The sequence below is a fragment of the Erpetoichthys calabaricus genome, chromosome 10, assembly GCF_900747795.2.
Source record: "Erpetoichthys calabaricus chromosome 10, fErpCal1.3, whole genome shotgun sequence".
NCBI lineage: Eukaryota > Metazoa > Chordata > Cladistia > Polypteriformes > Polypteridae > Erpetoichthys > Erpetoichthys calabaricus.
Genome location: NC_041403.2, coordinates 59,739,407 through 59,761,310, shown reverse-complemented (window position 1 = coordinate 59,761,310; position 21,904 = coordinate 59,739,407). Strand labels below are relative to the sequence as shown.

Genomic DNA, 21,904 nt, shown 5'->3' with positions numbered 1-21,904 from the left:
CATGTTGTCTGCTGCACCAGAGACATGAGATTTAGAGTTTGGCTGCAGTTCATCTTGTTAAAATGGACCGTATAAATATAGTTTCTCTCTCTCTCTCCTTGGCATTTGTGTATATGCAGCACTTTTTTTTTTTTTTTTTTGTTCCGCCAGCCCAGAGTTTTCTCTCTGCATCATTAAACACAACAAGGTGCATCAAAAGCAACAGCTGAATTTACAGAAACATGGGAGCAATCATAATATTGCATCTGTGATCTCTAGGGAAACATTAACACACTAAGATATGCATACCCCAGTGAAATTAGTCTGATCTTGTATGCTTGGATTTAGCATTTACAATATCAAATAACCAATATCCTGCTAATGCAACTTCACTGAAGTGATGTGCTTTACTAATAAATTCCTTAAACATTATAAATGTTGAAATGCGCATTAGAAAAAATATACAATCAATCTCCAGTGACAGAGAGGATAATACATTATCTCTGGCACCTGGGAAATCAATTTTTAACCAGGCTAGTCCAATTTGATTAGATCAGTCTAGTGTATACTGTTATACTGAGTGTTCCGATATGAAATTGACAGGTGAACACCTTTCTAGTTTGCAGATTCATACATTATTTATTTTTCTTAGGATAGATAGATAGATAGATAGATAGATAGATAGATAGATAGATAGATAGATAGATAGATAGATAGATAGATAGATAGATAGATAGATAGATAGATAGATAGATAGATAAGCTTTCCTTATGAAAGAATTTTCAACAGACATTTAATTTTTACATTGATTTCTCTGTTATTCCACTTCATCTAGTTTTTCACAATGAATTAGAATGTATTTTGCTGATTCCTATTATGTTAATGTTAAATAATGAAAACATGTCTTAAGTATTTTTCTTTGCATATGTGTTGAGGATCTGGAAGTTTAACTATTGGATGGTTCTACCAAAGTTTATAATATATTCATGTTTACTTTGTGAAGTGATTTTTTAATATTGTAGTCTGCAGAGGTGGGTAGTAACGAGTTACATTTACTCCGTTACATTTACTTGAGTAACTTTTTTAAAAAATTGTACTTCTAAGAGTAGTTTTACTGCACCATACTTTCTACTTTTACTTGAGTACTTTTGTGAAGAAGAAACGCTACTCTTACTCCGCTACATTGGGCAACACTTGAATCGTTACCTTTTTCCATTATATACGCTATATTTTTGCCAGAGAGAAGCCGCCAGTGGATCTACTGCATGACTGTGTCACCAATCAGACATAGCAACAATAATCACAAGACTCTGTTTCACCAATCAGACGTAGCAACAATAATCACATGGCTCCGTTTCACAAATCAGACGTAGCCATGCAGTCACATGACCACACACAAACTGTGGCGGCATAGTAGCACAAACTCCTCACAGACAGCAGACAGGGAAAGAAAGAATACATGAAAAATGAGAGCCAACTCCTGCTGAAGCTTAACCATCACTTCACTGAGTGAAGAACAAGCACGTTTTAGCCAGACGTGCAAAGACACGGACAGTCAGGTAAAGTGAGACTTTTTGTACGTGCACAAGCTGCCTTGTTCTAATGTTATTTTCTATCAGCTGTGCTATTTGGAGGGCAAGTGAATATGCAGTATTATACTGTCAGTGTACAGTATATCTTGTCACTGTAAGTAGTTTGCACTGTTCAAACATACATGTTACATACTGTAGGTATTGGCTTCAAAAGCTTTGTTGTGAAAAACTGAGATTTGGAACTTTGTGTTATTTGTGCATCTTTATTTTGTAAAGATGTTATTTTTCTACTCATTTTTTATTTTATTATTTGGAAATAGCAGAATTTGCACATTATTTTATATTTTTGTGTGCCTTATTACAACATTTCTAAAATATAAATAACTTATTATGATCAAACAGTTACTCAGTACTTGAGTAGTCTTTTCACCAAATACTTTTTCACTCTTACTTGAGTAATTTTTTGGATGACTACTTTTTACTTCTACTTGAGTAATACTATTTTGAAGTAACGCTACTCTTACTTGAGTACAATTTTTGGCAACTCTACCCACTTCTGGTGGTCTGTGAATAGTATTATACGCAATAAAACTGATTAGAAACAATTTAGATTAGGGGCTTTACAGGAATACTATTATACTTAAAAATGATACATTTTTTTATACAAGGGGGTACCAAAAAATAACAGGAACTGAAAAAAAAATTGCTTTAATAATTTTTACTTAATGAAACATTAGTCTTCTTCAAAGTACTCTCCATGTGAATGAATGCACTTGTTCCAACGGTTTTCCCACTGGTGGAAACATTTTTGGAATTGATGGAGAGGAACGTTGTCCAATGCCTGTGGCAATTTTCTTTGACTTCCTCCATGGTACAAAAACGCTTTCCTTTGAGTTCTTTTTTCATATACGTGAACAAGAAAAAGTCACATGGAGCAAGATTAGGTGAGTAGGGAAGGTGGCAAGAACTCCAAGACACACAAGTCAATTCAGAAATCTCTTCAATAGTCTGACGACGATCTTCGTAAATTGGATTGGGAACTTTTTTCAAGATTGTTGTCATTCCTAATTGTGGAAGGTCAGCCAGATGTTGGTTGGTCTTCAAGTGACATTTCCACTCATTTGAAACCTGAAAACCACTCGTAGACCTGTGTTTTACTTATAAACCAGTTTCAAGCATCACTATGGTTTCAGCAGCTGTTTTTCCTAAGAGAAAACAAAATTTAATGCAGACTCACTGTTCTTTATGATCACCCATCACAAAAATCGCAGAACACGTTTAATAAGCACTAAGAAAAAGCTGATACGGAATTCTGTACCAACAATACAGAGCAACACCATTTGACAGACTGCCACAGAATACTATAAGTATGCTACACCTAGTGGTGAAATTTAGAACTAATTCTAGATTCTGGTTATTTTTGGGTACCCCTTCATATGTTACTGTTTTGTCTTGGTAGGGTTCTGTATTACTCTACTTTCCCATTTTGTATTATTAATGTGTAGCCTTTGTCAGAATGCCTCAAATCCCACAGACTTAGTACTGTTTATAAGGTATTGTACTTTATAACTTCTCCCCACCTTCCCTTCTACATCTATAACATCAGGCAATTACATAGAGTAAAAGACAATCAGGAGTTAAGTTATAACTTTAAATAATGTATTATGGCTAATATTCATAAAATAATAGCAATAAGCAAAGTATGTTTGAATATTGGCAACCATACAACCTGAAAAATGCTGATATGTAGTTTCAGGTGGCACACGGATTTGTTAGTTACTTTAAACGTCTCTAGTTAAGTCATCATTTTTAGTTAGCTTTCTTCAGGACAGGCTGCATGGCTGTCTCGATAAGGCTGCTGAGCTGTGCTTCTCAGTGTGGTCTTCTTTACTGTCCATGGTGTGTGAGATACTCTTTCATCATGATGGTGTGAAAGAGAGAAAGGGGGAGGGGTAAACAAAACCAAATGTATATATTCTTTGTCGAAATCCTTATACCAATAGGGTGTTGTGCTACAGAATGGCCTCTGATTCAAACCAATCCCAAACAGCCATACTTCAGACCAATGGGGCACACAATACCTTTCACAACTGACCCCAAAACCACTTGTTAAGGGGATGCTTGCCAGCTAAGTAGTCTGGCTTTCCTGTGGGGCTGATTGAGAGAGTCCTGCAGAGAATCACTTGCCATATTTGTTTTAGGCAATTACCCCCAACCCTGTCATAAATTCACTATCCTGACTCAGTTCTAAAGGGGGGAGTGTAGTTAGTTAAACATCAAACCACTGCTGTTCCTATCAGTGATATAACACTAATATTACATTGCTTTGTCTAAGTTACAAATAAAGACATGCATGTGTCAACCTGTATACAAAATTTCACACCACAACAGTTACATATCCCATGTGTTTTGAAGTGATGACTGGAAATTGTTTTTTATTTCATGTTTTCATGAAGAACAGAGATACAAAATTTGTCATAGAAAACAAGCCAATGAGGCCAGTGTTGCTCAATGGCACATGATATAAAGAAAGTCCTTGGAGGGAAAACAAAAGTCTCACATTATTTGTGTTACATAAACCATGCCTCATCCACATGTCAGTTATGCAGTTGTTTCTGTTAATTCATTGGTTAAGAGTCCTGCCTTAAATTCAAAAGTTCTGTCCCATGTGAATTGCATTTCCTGTTTATGGTGCACACTGATTTTTCCAGAAGTATCTATTTAACAATATTTTAGCAAAACATTTATGTATTTTGCATGTTGTGAGCAAACAATTGGATAACTGACACATGGATTATGCAACACAAGTTGCAGTACATTAGATTTTTTCCCCACACAGACATTTCTGATGACTAAGATTACTGTCTTTGATATTCAATGCCCTCCAATTTTCTGCACTTTTCTTGATTTCTAAAAGCGATTGTCTTGATTTTTCTCCTTAGCATTTAAAGGATGACATTAGTTCACAAACAGTCAATCGAAACATTCTTGATTTTATATTGTGTTTGCTTACTCTATACTGAACACTATCCCAAAACAGTTTTCAAGTCCACACTTATTTTACTTTTCATTGGAGTACAGGCAGTCTTAGTCAATAAGCTGGTGATGGGAACTGAATTGACAATTTTAAGCTTCAAAACTGAACACATTAAATACTCAAACACATTTCCCTATTCTGATTACTAGGCCAGGCTATTTGCATGTTAGCTATTAGCACATCACACTACTGTGGTAGATTCTGACTGTGAGATGATAAGTGAGGGTTTTATGCGTTCTGGCATCTTTTAAAGTCACACAGATATAGGCCTTTGAGATAAACAGAGCGGCTTATAATATAAGAAAAAAAAAGTGTTTCATATGGAATCAAAATATTTAGTTTATTAAAAAATGGCAAGAAAACAAATACATTACATTCACCTTTTCAAATACCATTTTGATTTAAACATTAATGTATAATTTCTTATTCACCAAGGTGGCATCATGCAGCAGTGGTTAGTGGTGCAACTACACAGTTTCAGCTTCAACATCAATTCTATACTCAGGTGTTTGTTGCATTAAGTTTGGATATTCTCCCTATTTTTACCTGGATTTTTTTGTTGTTGTTGTTGTTGTTACTCCATTTATCACACCCATATTCGAAAGGATATGTACATTAGCCTAATTGGCAGTTTCAAATTGGATCTATATGTGCATGCATGAGTGGGCCCTTTCCAGGACTGTCCAGCACTGCATTCAGTGTCTCAGGGATAGGCTTTGGCCCCTGCAACTCTGAATTGGATGTCATGTCTTATAAAAAAAAACAGTTACATTTTTGGAAGATGGTGAATATTTTTAGAAAAAGTATTTTTTTTAATTACTAGTTATAACATCCATCCATCCATCCATTATCCAACCCGCTATATCCTAACTACAGTGTCATGGGGGCCTGCTGGAGCCAATCCCAGCCAACACAGGGCGCAAGGCAGGAAACAAACCCCGAGCAGGGCGCCACACAAACACATATACTGTAAGACACATAACACATATACATGAAAGACAACCGAGTTAATTATATTGATAGTGTAATGTATCAGAATATAGTTTCTTCTGAAATCTACATTATATTGTTTTATATAATAATAATAATTCATTTTTTCATTTACCACTGCCTGCTGTCATTTTTATTGTGAAATGTTATTGAGTAGCCTTTTTAAAAGAGCCTATAAACACATACCATGCATACACAACAAAGACATACGTTATATATTGTAAGATATCTTGGTTAATCTTCTATTGCCCCTGTGGCCTGATAACAATGGCATGCCACACAGGAATATCTTTTTATTTTATTTTTGGAATTAAAAAGCGTCTCTGTATTCTTCAAGTGTTGCATAATGTTACACATTTGACTTTCAAATACAGTGTTTATTGAAAATACTAAAATTATATGTGTTTGCATTTTTATTAAATCATTTGGAAATGTTTTTCAGTAGCTTTCTGATATTAATCTGTGCATTTTAATACCAGAATGAATATATTCAAATGAATGTACTCATTGACTGGGCTCTATAAAAGTCCTAGAAGTTATATAGAGTGATTAAATTTATGTTAATCCTTTATTATATGACATTTAAACTTGATTATGATATACTGTGTATATATATATATATATATATATATATATATATATATATATATATATATATATATATATATATATATATATATATATATATATATATATATATATATGTGTGTGTGTGTGTGTGTGTGTGTGTGTGCGCGTGTGTGTGTGTGTCTATGTGTTACAGGAAAACCACAAAAATTTGGATAAACCTAGCATCCAACAGACTTGGGTAAAACTGGAATAACATAAGAGTCTCTAACATTACCTGGGTAATGCTAGGAACACCTGGAAGGACCTCCCCTGGACCACAGGAGGGCCTGGACAGTTGTGGAGCCCTGGAGGCCAACACTTCTGCCATACCCAGAGGTGCTGGGAGGAAGGAATTCCAGGGACACCTGGAGTTCTTCCGGGTGCTCTCCGATGAACTTCTGCCGGCACTTCCTGGTGTGGAAGTGCTGGCAGAAGTTCATCGGAGAGCACCTGACGCACATCCGGGTGATTATAAAAGAGGCCGCCTCCCTTGCATGAGAGAGCCGGAGTCGGGAGGAAGAAGACAACGCTAAGGAGGAGAGGTGGAAAGGCGGCAGAAGCAGTCCAGAGAGTGGAAGAGAAAGGGAATGACACAAGGGTGTTTGGTGCAAGGCACTGTGTTGTGTGCGGACTTTCATTGTGAATAAACGTGTATGTTTCGGGACTTCCTGTGTCTGCCTGCTTCTGTCCGAGGCCAACGTCCACAATATGTTTGTGTATATATAATATTTATTGTGATGTGTGGGTCACAAGAGTTGTGAATCCAGGTTTTTAAGGAAATCAGCTTTATTTTCATACGAACAGAAACAGCATTTATTCAAACGGGAACTGCCACTTCAGTACACACAAACATCAGCTCCCTTCTTCAGTTTAGAAGCAGATAGCCTCCCTCACCAGGTAAGTTCAGCGGCTGTGGATCAGCGGCTGGAGCCAGCTCATTCTGGGGGCGAGTAGACAGAAAAAAGAGAGCAAGACCAGGTCAGGTTTAAAAGACCCCTGCATCAACCATCGGGTAACAGACACGTAACATGGCAAGCCTGTGAACTTGCAGTTGCACCAGCAGTGGACAGTCAATCCTTGCCTAAGTTAATAGAGTTTGCCTGCACCGGGACACAGGACAGTTTTGAGGGGGTCAGGGTTTTCAAAAATCTCACTATATTTACAGTGTATGGCTTCCTATGCCTCCCTAAGAATGATGCTGACACTTAAAATGTAATGAGTAGTACAGGTTACTGACGGATGGACAGTCTTTGCAATTAACAGCCTGTTCTATTAAGGAAATGATGCTGTAAGTTGAAATACTAATGAGGAATGCTTGTATTCACTTTGAGCTACATTATTTGTATGAAAATGTGCTATATAAATAAATGTTGTTGTTGTTGTTGTTGTATGCTGTAGATATAATGCATACAAACACCATGAAACTAGTATTTACTGATCACAAAGCCATTTATTTATGGTTATACTTTTAACTTTTTGGGTACTTACATTACTTATTTTAATACACTGTATACAGTAACTTCCCAAAGTGAATGTAATGTCACTGTTCCCCAAAATAAAGTCAAGTAAATTTATATTTTTTTTATCATGGGGCATGGGTACAGCCAGAAAACAAAATCCTTAAAACTTTCCAAACACATTCATTGTTCAAGCCAAAAATGTTATCAAGTACTGATTTGAGTTCATGTCCCGTGAAGCACCAGTGTGGGCAAGAAATAGAAAATTATAGAAAATGTTTGCCTTTTGAGCACAATTTTGCATGGCAAATACATAGATACAATCCTTGTGAAAAATAACCTGGATATGAAAAATACTGAACTTATTCTTTTAGTGGTGTTAGTGCGGATTTTCCAGTAAAGGCTCAGAGGCTGGGGCTCAAAAGTAGGTTTCCAGCTATAATTAATTTCCAGGATGTACACTTTATTGTATTCTCCCTTATCATTAAGCAGATATCTAACTTTTCTTGTCCTTGAAGGCAGACATTTATTTCATTGAATTTCCTACTAAATATGCAGAGTGTTCTTATAGGTTTCCTGAATGAAAAATGTTCCAAAGATAACACTCACACACAAATGCATTTATGATACTACTCTAATGAATTCAAGAGTGGTGAAGCACATTCCATTTTCAGTGCATAGCATATGAAAAAGAGGAGCACAAAACAGAATAAATAAAGAGTTGGGGCACTTTGTGGCAAACCCTTGTAATGATCAGCTAGTTGGCCATGAAATGGCATAAAAAATAAAAGGCAACCGATCAGGTCGCTGCAATTGTCAATCACTTCTGGTAACAAGCTCTGTCATACTCAATCGAAGTCTGAACACTGACATAAATACTGTCCAGGGCACAAGTGGAGGAACTTCGTGGAAAGGAGCAGAAGTGATGTCTGTAGTTGTCTTGATGTAGGTCTTCAGTTCTTTGGGCAGAAATGAGAGGAAGTTACCCAATAGAGCCAACTTGCATTCTGGAGTTGAAGTGCCCACCTTACAGGAGCCTTGAAGGTGCCCCTTATGAGTGTGTCTGATGGAACTCAACTATCATCTCTGCTACAGCTAAAATATTATAGGTTTGATAATGGAGACAAAAAACAAAAAGTTTTAATTAGAAAGAAAAACTTTGAATGTAAAAAGTTGTATAGTCATTTTCCAAGTTAGGTTTACCAGAAGAACTCTGTAATGATAAAACTTGTAAGTAATGTGTTCTGTTTTTGCAATGCTAATTTAAAGAAAAGCTTGTAACATAGCCATATTTGCTGATTTTCACTGAACATATTAAAAGATGCAGAGAATGGATTTTTTTGTCTTTTCTCCCAGTTTCCTGAGTCCCTCGTGTAATTGAATAGTATTACCTTGAGAATTCCCATAGGTCAAAATGTGTTAAATGGAATTGTCTCACTCTCTCAGCTTTGATGTGCCCTGATCCTAAAGTGTGAAGTATTGATATATTCAAGCCTCTGATCTTGGAAATGTCATAGCCTGCTCAGCTCTGTCAGGCTACATCATTAGTAACATGGTGAATGAGCCATTAAGATGCTTCAGGCACAAACCTGATTGCTTTTGGGGTTCTCATCCTCCGCACACTATGGATCACTGTAATCAACCTTCAGCAGACACCAGAAATGTATGATAAGAATGCAGACGAATTCCAATAATAGTCAGGGCTGACAGCGGAACAATTTCCTCACGGAATAACACCTCAAGGCACTTCAGTTTATAAAAAAAATCATTCAGGGTTTTAATATGTTATGAAAGTGTATGAAACATTTGTTGAAATCACCCTAGTAAAAAAGTCCTCTTAAAGCGTTCTTATTTTAAAAAAATAACATTGAAAAAATCTAGTGATGCCTCTGGAAACTGAAGTCTATATGCTCCATATGCAGCATTCAGTAATTATTTTCAACAAATATACAGGAGATAATCAATAATTCCTTCACTTTGTCACTTCAGAATAGATTTTCACTGCTTGTGATTAACACAGTCACAGAAATGTGACATTTTAAATTGTAACCTTTTCTTCTTTTTCCACCTTTACGCCTAATTAAGAAAACCATGTTTCATAACAGGTACAGCATCAGTGTGGCAATTGCCATCTGGAAAACTATTTTAAAAAGGGTTAAAAAAAAGGTTAAACAAAGAAAGAGAGTGGTCCAGGTACATAATATAACACATGATATTTTCTAATTCACTTAATCTAATTCTGTGGGGGTACAGAAAACATCCCTGGTACCTTGTTTATAAAACTTTGTATCGATTTGAACTTCAAAATATATGTATGCCAAAAAAAGAAGAAAATGTGTACGTTAAAAAAATAATCTGATTTATTAAACCCGGCATACAAACATTTCTACACAATTTACCATTTATAAATCTAAATTACTTTGTAAATGTATGTACGTGAACGCACCTCAAACACTGCCTTGTTGCCACCCTGAAACAACCATATATGAACTATGCTAATCAATCTTGTACATATAGTTAGGTCCTTAAGAATTTGGACAGTGACACAATTTTCATAATTTTGGCTGTGTATGCCACTACAATGGGTTTAATAAAGCAATCATCATGTGATTAAGTGTAGGCTTTCAGCATTCATTCAAGAGGTTTATCAAAACATTATGAGCCATTTAAAAAGGCAGACATTTTTATACATGGTCCCAAAAGGGCTCAAAAGTATTTGGACAATTGACTAACCAGCTGCTCCATATCCAGGTGTGAGCAGGTCCCTCATTTTTTAATTACCTATTAAGCAGGTAGAAGGTCTGCAGTTGATTCCAAGTTAGAAATTGGAAGCTCTCTCTGTGAACTCTCAATATGAGTATAAAAACATCATTAGACAAAGAAAACAAAACAAACCCATCAGAGAGATAGCAGAAGCATGAGGAGTGGTCAAATCAACCATCTGGTACATTCTTAAAGAGAAAGAATGCACTGGTGAGCTCAGCAACACCAGAAAGCCTAGACGACCACGGAACTGTGCTGGATGATCACAGAATTCTTTCCTTGGTGAAGAAAAAACAATTCATGACATTTAGCCAAACCAAGAACACTCTCCAGGAGGTAGACCTACCATTGCCAAAGTCTACAATCAAGAGAATTCTTCATGAAAGTAATTATGGAGGGTTTGCTACAAGGTTCAAACCATTGGTAAGCATCAAGCATAGGGAGGACAGATTCGAATTTTACCAGAACATATTTTTAAAAAATCCATTTTTGGAATAGTTGACATTGGACAAATGAAACTAAGATCAATATGTACCTGAATGATGGACAGAGAAAAGTATGGAGAAGAGAAGGAACGGCTCATGATCTGTAGCATACCACATTATCTGTAAAACATGGTGGAGGTAGTGGTATGGCATGTGGATGCATAACTGCCAATGGAAGTCAGTCACTAGTATTTATTGATGATATGACTGCTGACAAAAGTAGCAAGATGATTTCTGAAGTGTACAGGGCTATACTACCTGCTCAGATTCAGACAAATGCTTTCAAAAGTGATAGGCTGACACTTCACAGTACAGAACATACTGTGAAAGCAAGCCAAGAACTTTTCAAAGCAAAGAAGTGGAATATTCTTCAATGGCCAAGTCAATCAAATTACTTCAGCCCAACTAGACATGCATTTCACTTGCTGAAGACAAAGCTGAAGGCAAAAAGACCATGAAGACAGCTGCATTAAAGCCCTGGCAAAGCAACAGCAGCGTGGAAACCCAGCACGTGAAGATGACTATGGGTTTCAGACTTCAGGCAGTCTTTGACTGGAAAGGACCAACCACGTTTTGAAAATTATCGTTATATTCATGATTGTTAGTTTGTCCAAATACCTTTGAGCCCCTGAATTTGGTGGGACCATATATTAAAATGGTTGTCTTTTCTAAATGTCTCATCCAATGTTCTTTGTTAAACCCCTTGAATTAAACATCAGAGTCTGTATTTCATTTTAAATACTGTCACACACGTGCACATGAGAGACAGCTAAGGGGCTTGAGTAAGGGCAATTCCGAATCAGACCAGGATGTGACAGAGTGCGCTGACTCTTTTTCTCCCTTTCCTGCAGACCTTCACGGGAGATTCCACCTGGTCCTCTTGATGTCACTTCCAGGTCAGAGCCTATGGAAGAAACCCTTGCTGGCTCTGGGGCTTGGGATGTCACATCCGGGCTCAAGCCTATGGTTGAAGACCCTTATGAGCCCAACCCCTTTGACCTCACTTCCTGTCTTCCCCTTTAAAAGCCTCCACCTTTTCCCTAGTCCCTCAATTCTGTTTTGGACTCGGGTTTTGTGCACATCAGTGCTGTTATGCATTTTGCAACTTTGCAGCCAGGCTACCAACGGCTACGGGTGGCTGCCCCAAACCTTTTTATGACTCTTATGTCTGGTTTTTGCGACAATACATTATGGTGGCAATTATGAAATCTGTATCACTGTCCAAATGCTTGTGGACCTAACTGTATGCACTCACAATGCTACAGACCTTAAATGGCTGATTGGCTGGTGAAGCATCCTCCTTCCTAACGCACCAAATCCTATGGTGTGATTCCAAACTGAACACGCAAAGGAACACTTGGCATTGTAATGCCTGTCCTGTTCATTAGTGAAAGGCATAAGGTGCCAGCATCTGAGCGGTCACCACATCATCACATGGCATGATTTCTGTTATAATAAATAGTAACGGTCATATGAAACACGGAGAGTTCATCCAGTTACCATACCAACAAGTCAGCCACCACGTACAGTACCATCACATCTGTCAAACATACTTTTCATCAAAACAATGAATCATGTGTTGACCCTGGCTACTGAGCCACAATGTTTGTCAGTCTCATCTTGGCCTAACGGATGACTTGCACATTAATGGGATGTCACTGCTTTCAGTTAAAAAAAGTAGTTTCATTCTTGCTAGGTGCACTTATAGCAATGAATGTAGTAAAGTGCTATGATTACAAAAATTGCCTTTTTGTGTTGGCAAAAACATGTTATGTTTTATGTATGAACACCCACACCATAAGGAAGCTGAATATAGCACCTCATCGGTTATTTAGTTATTTCTTCAGTCCAAATATGCAGTATTGGTCCTCTTAATAGAGTATTAAAATAAAGTCTGTTCATCATATTCATACATTTTAAGGTTTAATGTGTTTCTCATGTCAATGCACATTATAATAAAAGCTTGATAATATGAGTTATTATACTCACAAATCGTCATTTAGCTGATTTGGCTCCATTTCCATACTTGAGCTACTTGATCCATTTCCCTGTTTTTCCAAAATGTTGCATGGATGGGTCAAAGTTGATATAAATAAATACAAAGTTCTCCCATCAACATTTCTTTTATTACTCCTGACTTTTGTGTTAAAAGTTGTGTACAAACATTTTGGGCATATTTTGGAGTATACATAAGCTTTATAAATATGACCCCACAAATGGAAACATACACCCAGTTACACTGAAACTCACACATTTCATATTTCGATTGCCAGTTCCCCAAAGATACACATCTTTTGGAATGTGGGAGGGAAAGTAGGGTACCCAGAGAAGAACTGACACATTAATGCATAGAGTATATAGTTTCCACAAGGACTATGTCCAAGAATAGAATTCAAACACAGGACAGCAAATCCATGAAGTACCAAAGCTAACGACTGTGCTACGGTGCCAGTGAGAAATACAATTGTGTGTAAACGTTTGGGCATCTGTTGTCAAACTGCATGCTTCACTGAATCACCAAGTGAAAAGACATGAACACAGCTTCTGCATCTCTGAAACATAAGCCCTGTGTATTTCTGACAGAATGTTTACACACATAAGTGATATTTATTTGCCAAATTTTACAGATTAAAACAACATAAATCAGTGTCTTTCTTTTGTCATAGATTTTCTCTTAAAACTGACTGATATGAGGTAAATCCTGCCCAACAAATATCACTGAATGTGTATTCTGGAAAAATGCTTTTGGCTTTTAACACTAGAATTACCAAAGCCTACAAAAAAAACTTGTAATCCCAGCAAATCTTAAATCCGTTCACACCTCTCCATCAGCACCACCAAAGCGGTCATATTAAGGGCGTGTCAATGTCGCACTCTATCACAAGTTCTTTTTCTGCAGTTACATTATATTCTTGAATAAAAGCGCACTTGTTTTGTTATACGTGTACCTTTTGTGAAAGTGTTTATTTGATATTTGGACTTCAGGCTTCACACATTATACACTTCATGTCTACATTTTGTCAATCATTGCTAAAATATGAAAAACGTTTCTGTTTTAATAATGTGATTACAAAGATTGTCGTAGACACGGAACAGACATGAAATGCATGTATTCCAAATAACGATATATTATTTACCCTATACAACTCCTAGCAAGTCACACGCAGGTAAACAGACATGAGCTGAGAGAACTTTCTGCATTGGTGAGGGGATAGGATAGCAGGCTGCTTGCTGCTTTTGCTTATAGACACATTTACAACACAAAAGACACTGATGGAGAGGTGTGAACAGATTTAAGGTGGGCTGGGGTTACAAGTTTTTTCATAGGCTTTGGTAATTCTAGTGTTAAGCTGATGCTGTAATTCTCTTTCTCTTCCTTTTATGTAAATTATATAGTAGCCCTGCATATTTATTGAACAATCCTGGGGTTCTGTGCTATTAGACAAGAATGTATTAATTTTTTTGGTCCTTTTCTTTCAGCTATGGACAGCATTCTGGGACTGCAAGTTGTGGATATCACTCCAAATGGAGCTCTGCTTCAATGGCACCCCCCTCTCTCTAGTGTGGACAACTATGTTTTGGTTTTAACGCACAATCAGAGTAAGTGGACAATCACTTTAAGATGAGCTCCAAAGTAAAGTGTCTGAAAGATAAACAAATACTATTGAATGTCATTCTTGGTACCAAGGCACAGTGGTTGTAATTGCTTTTTCACAGACCACCAGCAAGTTAATGGCGACCATGGGGATTTTTTTATTTTCCCCCCAGTGTTTGTGTATCCACACTAGTTGATGGCAACCAGGGGGATTTTGCATTTTCACCCAGTGTTTGTATATGTTTCCTTCTGTTTTCCTGGGAGTATTAGGTTGACTGGTACTACTGAATTAACCAAGTATATGAGCATGGGTATGTGCACAAACAGACTTTGTAATGGACCGGCGTTTCAGCCAGGCCTAGATGGATGGACTTAGACCTTTAGTGTCCCTGAAAAATGTCATGTTAACTCTCATTCAGTCTTCTATGCTATAATGCTGGACCTGTATGAAGTAACTACTGTTATGAATAAATCTTAATTCAAAATGAATTGTTTATTGGTAGGCTATTTTACATTTGACACTGTGTGGAACACTCTGAGCCAATATACAGGGATGGGCAAAAATAGGTTTACAGCTGTGAGTATACGTAACACAGAATTTACTCTTGTATTATTATTTATTAATCATTGTGTTATTTGTTTTCTTATTTGTCTTTATTATTATTATTATTATTATTGTTATTAGCAAGTAGACTACAAGAATGTGTAAATAATGAAGGCCAGCAATTTCAGAAGTTACGAAATTGTATCTAAGTACACCATGGCATTGTGACATTCTTTTGAGTTAATAAAGTTAATAAAGCTATTGAGTTAGTAAAGTTATTGTAATAATCATAACCTGCAAGTCTTTTTCCATACAAACAACTGTAAACCTTCTTTTGCTTACCCCTTGTATGATGAAGAATGTTGTATAATAATAAATTACACTGAGTAGTAAAGAATTACCAGGCTTGTCCTGAATGAATAACAATGTGAAGATAAGGTACCTTGTTTGTAAGGGATATGGCTAATAATAACTTTCTTCTTGAAGGCATACTTTGCTTTGCCTTTGTAGGAAGAGTGGATATGGTATAAAGGCAGTATTTCTTAATATTGGAAGGATCGTATAATAAATGAGTCAATTGTACCAAAAGAGGAAATTTTCACTAAGATAAAAGCCCATGTTAGAACTATTTTTAAACTGCTATAACTCTGTTTGGTTATTTGAATACTTGTGTAGTCTTACAGTAGAAACTTAAGAGATCTTACATACAGAATGGGATATTTGATTAGCTGAGTATTTAGCATGTACAAAAAAAATTTTCACTATCCATCCATCCATCCATCCATTTTCTAACCCGCTGAATCCGAACACAGGGTCACGGGGGTCTGCTGGAGCCAATCCCAGCCAACACAAGGCACAAGGCAGGAAACAATCCCGGGCAGGGTGCCAACACACCGCAGGACACACACAAACACACACACTAGGGCCAATTTAGAAACGCCAATCCACCTAACCTGCATGTCTTTGGACTATCATTATGATAATTTATTCTGCTTAACATGAAATGACCAGCCTGTAAAGAAAATTTAGTAATGTACTTTTTGTTTGAGTCCATTTAAAACTCAGTATTAAAACTGCTAGTCATTACCCATACTTATACAAAATGCTAGAGTTCAGCAAAGGAACTTACTCTGCCATAGAAATAATCAACCAACTAATAAAACATAAAATGTCTAAAAAGCAAATTGAAAAAGCACAGTTATTAAGGGGTTTTAAGTGCCACGTCTGTCCTCTTGATCTTTGCCTGTCACAATAGCAGCAAGAGTTATTCAGCTAATCACCTCATCTTAGCTGAAGAGATTTTTCATTTTTTTAAATTAATTCATACACATTACAGAGTATAATTGGGATGTGCAGATGAATGCACTTTGCTTTGCTAATGTTGAATTCATGGAAAGCTGTTGTGCTGCGTTTTTTTTTTTTTAAACTGCTTTAATTTATTTGACAATCCTCTTTTTTCATATGAACATTGCATGCTTTCAATTGTAGTAATGTGCTGAGCTGCACTCAGTATTTCTTTATATTGTTGCAAAAAGAGTAGGTCTTGACCTTATCATTTCCATTAATTTAAGATGATAATTGCTCTACTGAAATTACTGAAGGAATGATTTTTAAAAGTTGAATGTTAACATCATGTATCTAACCAAAAAAATAGTTTAGAGACAACGTCTTTCACCATAAGAAAAACTTCATTTGTTAAACCCTTTCTTTGTTTTTTTTCTTATTCACTATTCTGACATGAATACAAGATGAATTTGAGATAATGTTATTCCAAAAATATGGTTTAATGTACATAATTAATATTAACAGATGTGTTGCTTAGATGGTGTAGGCCACCTTGGCCTTGGAGAGTAACAATGGTTGAAGGTTTCTGCTCCATCTCCCCTATTAATTAGGCCTAAATCCATGCTGTTAATCAAATTTATCCTTTAATAAATAGTTTGCTTCAACTTTCTGATTACAGTTTTAGAAATTCCCAGTAGTGTGCATTATTCTCTGAAATTAACAAAAATGCTCATGGGTGTCACTCCTTTATGTGCTTTAATATTAATCCAGTCTCTGAATTTTTATTCATTTATTTTGTTTACATTTGTGTGTTAATTTTAAATAAGTGTGTTCCAAGTTCATTTTTATTTCTTTCCAATTATTAATGGTTTGCAAATAACAAGAGATTCTACATTTAACCAGTTATCATTGTACTCTTTCCACCAGTGTGTATTCACCATAAAATAACTATTTTAAGAAAATATTTATTATAAATAGGGGGCTCCACCCCCTGCTCGCTTCGCTCGCCAACCCCTGTGTTTGGTTAATCCATCCATCCATCCATTATCCAACCCGCTATATCCTAACTACAGGGTCAAGGGGGTCTGCTGGAGCCAATCCCAGCCAACACAAGGCACAAGGCAGGAAACAAACACCGGGCAGGGCGCCAGCCCACCGCAGGGCATGCACACACACACCAAGCACACACTAGGGACAATTTAGAATCGCCAATCTACCCAACCTGCATGTCTTTGGACTGTGGGAAGAAGCACCCGGAGGAAAGCCATGCAGACACGAGGAGAACATGCAAACTCCACGCGGGGAGGACCCGGGAAGCAAACCCAGGTCTCCTAACTGCTAGGCAGCAGCGCTACCCACTGCGCTACTGTGCCACCGTTTGGTTAATCGGATATACAATTTTAAAAGCTTTTTTTTTATTTGGAATTGTTTCAATTTCATTAGTTGCACTTTTACTTTAAAGGTTTATTAAAAACAATATTTGGAATTACCTTTTTTTCATGATCGCATAGAATTTTGAATCCGTTTTTGGAGACACATTGTGACAACGCAGCGTATAATCGCCCGTGAGTGAATATTGTTTCTGTTTCTCTAATAAATAATCCGACTTTTTCTAATGGTTGTCCCTGTGATTTGTTAATTGTCATAGCAAAAGCTATTCTCACAGTAAACTGTAAACATTTTAATACGAATGGCATATCACGATCTCCTTTGGTGTCTAATGTTATTCGCAGAATATATACATCACCTTTCTTGTCACCTGTTAAAATTTTCATGCTGCTCTTTCTTCTTTGCGTTGTTTCATCTAGAAAGTATTGTCCTTATAGGCTTTAAATGTGCTGAGAGCACATGATCTGTGTGTGCTACGGATTTACAATTTAAAGAGATTGTTATTGTCATGGGAATTGTTACATAAGCATTATTTTCACTTTTACATTAAAAACTTTTGTAAAAACAATACTTGTCCTTTATTTCCGGCCCCGTGCATGGTTATATCTCTTTCTCGCAAGACGTATAACACTCCTCGCGTTTTGGGGGGGGCGGTCAGGTGAACACACGCTAAGCGTCGGATCATCAGCTGTCTTTCTGCTGCTGGCGAGCTGCCTGTTCTGCCTGTCGCATGTCGTTGTTTTAAGAGCTGGGAGCACATGATGCATGTCTGCCAAAAGCAATCCAACAACTGCTTGGTTAGATGTCTGTGGACTTGTTTTAAATGATGGCTCACTGCCTCACAACCTCGCGTGACGTTGTAAAAACAATAATTGTCCTTTATTTCTGGCCCTGGGCATGGTTAAATCTCATTCTTGCATGACGTATAACGCTGCTCTGGTTTGGGTGTAGCTGCTGTCACGTCATGTCTTGCAAGAATCTCATGTTCTATATCCCTGTGAGACGCTCCGTGGCCATTCTCTTTCGTCTTGCGGCTCTTTTATTTGTCTTCCATGATGATCACGTATCATCTCCTAGTCATTCCATCCCACAGGATTTTCTTTTATAATAGAGAGACAGATATGAGCATATTGTTTATGAGTTAATTTGGAGAATTTCATTTACAGTTGAAGTGTATACTGTATCTTCTTAAACATATTGAGTGATTTAAAAACTAAATTACAACTTCACATTATACATTTTCTCCCTGAACTGGATTAGATCCATCCATTTTCTAAACCCACTTCTCCTGAGCTGGATCATGACGAAGCAGGAACTAATCCAAGTACTGTATTTAAGAAACATTACAAGCAGTGGTCTGGACATGCATAAAAACCATATAATTTCAAATCCATACAAACATCCCACTCAGCTCATTACCCTTGCTTGCCATTATACTAATTTGATAGATTCAGGCAGGAAGAGTCACTTGACCGCACTTAATATGTTTATTGCAAAAGGAACAAAACACATTCTGGGCTTAGAGAGCTGTATTTCTGATGTCATAAGCTGGCAAAAGCCAAATCAACCATACACTCAAAAGGGTGGCGGTCTTCTTTACTGTGATGCTTGGTCTAAGGTTTTTCAAGGCAAAACCACAATATCGGCACTTTGGTGGTGGGACGTGCTTAATGAAAATATAAATAGTTTGAAAGTTTCATACATTCCAGTCCACTTACAATTGAATCCATTGTTTAAGATAAATTAAAACAGTTTATTCTGAGCCATGTGCCAGAGTCTTACATTACCATAGACATTCACACATTGCGGGTAGTACCTAGGTGTCTGGAGTAATGGTCTAGTTATCTATTAATGATTTTATCCATTAGCAAACTAAATAATAAAATATTGGTCACCAGAATAAAAGAGCCAAAGGGCCCTGCACCAGTCGCTTTTAATTACACTGAGATTCTATTTCACCTGCCTTGCCTACTTATTCAAGAGTTGCAGACAATGATGGAAAGCAGATGAGAAAGGCTAAAATGGAAAAAGAATGGACTTTGTGTTAGTGAGCATCAGGAGAAGGCTCTCTACAGCCCCATCTGCTGGTGAGCTGTGAAATTGCACTGTGCTTGCTAAAGGACTAGTGTAAGTGGGTCAGGACAGCTTCAGGAGGTATAGGAATCAAAGAGAAAACTAACCAGCATGATTTTTACACTTTTTATGAGTCTGACAGTGGGTTAAATTAATTATCTTATTTTGAAAAGATAAGTCAAACCATAACAATTGATCATTTGTACTTTTTACTATTTATGTACTATTTATTTGTTGTTCTCCTTGCCTTTTTAATGGTTTATAACAATTTTTACTGATGTGCTTGAGCTACTGGACACCTGAATTTCCCTGAGGGAAATGAATAAATGATCTCTCTGTCTGTCTATCTTTATGTGTTACATTTTGTGAAATGTGGGAAAAGAAAGAGGAACAAAAAACACTGCAAACAAAATTAGGAGTGCTATACTTTGACTTGGGTAAAATGTGCCTTGTTTGATTGATCTTGCATTATTATTATCTCTAAATGACTAAAAAGGTTTGTTTCTAAAAACTAGACATGTTTTAATGTTGGTGTTAATATACCATATGTGTCAGCTCAATTTACAAAATCCAACTATCAATACCACTTGCTACACAAAATATTTTTATCTTCAGTTTTTTGTCAACTAATGATCTGATAGCTCAGATCCTACGATCATAGGCATCTCTGTCCATTTCTTGATATTTGGCTGACATATGTTCTTTCTCACTCTCAGTTCAGTGCCTATCCTGTCAGTGCTTGACACAAGGAGAGATGCCAGTCCATCACAGGGCACTCTTATGACCACATCAACACTCACTGTAATTGGGTCATTTAGTAACAGTTAACTTGAATGGAAACTCATATTTTCAGCAAGAACTTTGATGTCAACAAGTTGAATAATAAAAATGTTCAGAAACAATAAACTTAGAATAATAAAATATTTTACAACGCGTTCCCATAATGTTTAATAGACATATCTTTCCCAATAATCCTTTTTATGTTAAATTTGATTCAAAGCAACTTGTATTTTTAAGCATGTAAATATTTTGCTATTGTTAACAACCCAAATTACAGAGCCCCTGAGGGGACATTCTTTGGGATGTTGTAAGTTTTTTTTTTATATATATATATATATATAATTTTATTAATTTTATTGTAATCATTCATACAAATCGATCAATTTTTACAAAAAATAGGATTGAAAAACAAGTCGACCCCCCCCCCCCCCCCCAAGAGAGAGAGAGTGCATGGCCAACGGGGTAAAACTTACGGCTTGTAGACATACCTAAATTGATGAGTTTAATAGGCCAGTAGAGATGAATGGAGAAGAAAAAGAAATGCGGAGATAACTGCTTCCTCGGTGCTTTAAGAGCTTATTCTAAAATTTTATTGATTATATCCTGCCAGGTTTTAAAAAAATTCTGTACAGAACCTCTAACTGAATATTTGATTTTTTTCTAATTTCAAATAGTATAAAGCATCGGTTACCCACTGACTTATCAGAGGAGAGTTAGGATTCTTCCAGTTTAGCAAAATAAGTCTGCGTGCCAAAAGTGTAGTGAATGCAATCACAGCTTGTTTGTCCTTCTCCACTTTAAACTCATCTGGAAGAACACCAAACATAGATGTTAATGGGTTAGGAGGGATTGTAACACCAAGGCTGTCTAAAAGGCACTTAAAAATTTTGGTCCAAAATGATGTTAATTTGGCGCAGGCCCAAAACATGTGACCCAGTGAGGCTGGGACGTGATTGCAGTGTTCACAGGTTGGATCTTGCCCTGGAAACATTTTGGACAGTTTTAGGCGAGACAGATGTGCTTGATATATAATTTTGAGTTGAATAATTGTATGCTTTGCGCATATGGAGCTCGAGTGAAGTCTCTGCATTGCTACTTTCCACTCCCTTTCTGATATATTGATTAAGAGATCTTTTTCCCATTGTCCTCTTGGATCTTTGAAAGGGAGGGAATGTAAAATAATTTTATATATTGCAGAGATGGTGTCTAAGTCCTTGAAATTGAGCAATATTTTTTCCAGCATGGACGAGGATGCAAGATGAGGAAAATCGGGCAGGTTCTGTTTAACAAAGTTCCTAATTTGAAGATAGTGAAAGAAATGTGTAGCTGGAAAGTTAAATTTGGAATGTAATTGTTCTTAGGATGCAAAGATGTTGTCTATATAAAG

General features: G+C 36.7%; 1 protein-coding gene across 2 annotated transcripts in view; it reads left to right on the top strand.

Annotated features, from left to right (window-relative positions):
- Positions 1-21,904, top strand: part of tnr (tenascin R (restrictin, janusin)) — a 476,387-nt gene that overhangs the window by 398,658 nt on the left and 55,825 nt on the right. For both annotated transcript variants that reach the window (XM_051933130.1, XM_051933127.1), the window contains one exon: positions 14,333-14,452. In XM_051933130.1, the coding sequence (XP_051789090.1) occupies positions 14,333-14,452 (120 nt within the window). The remainder of the gene's footprint in view (positions 1-14,332; positions 14,453-21,904) is intronic.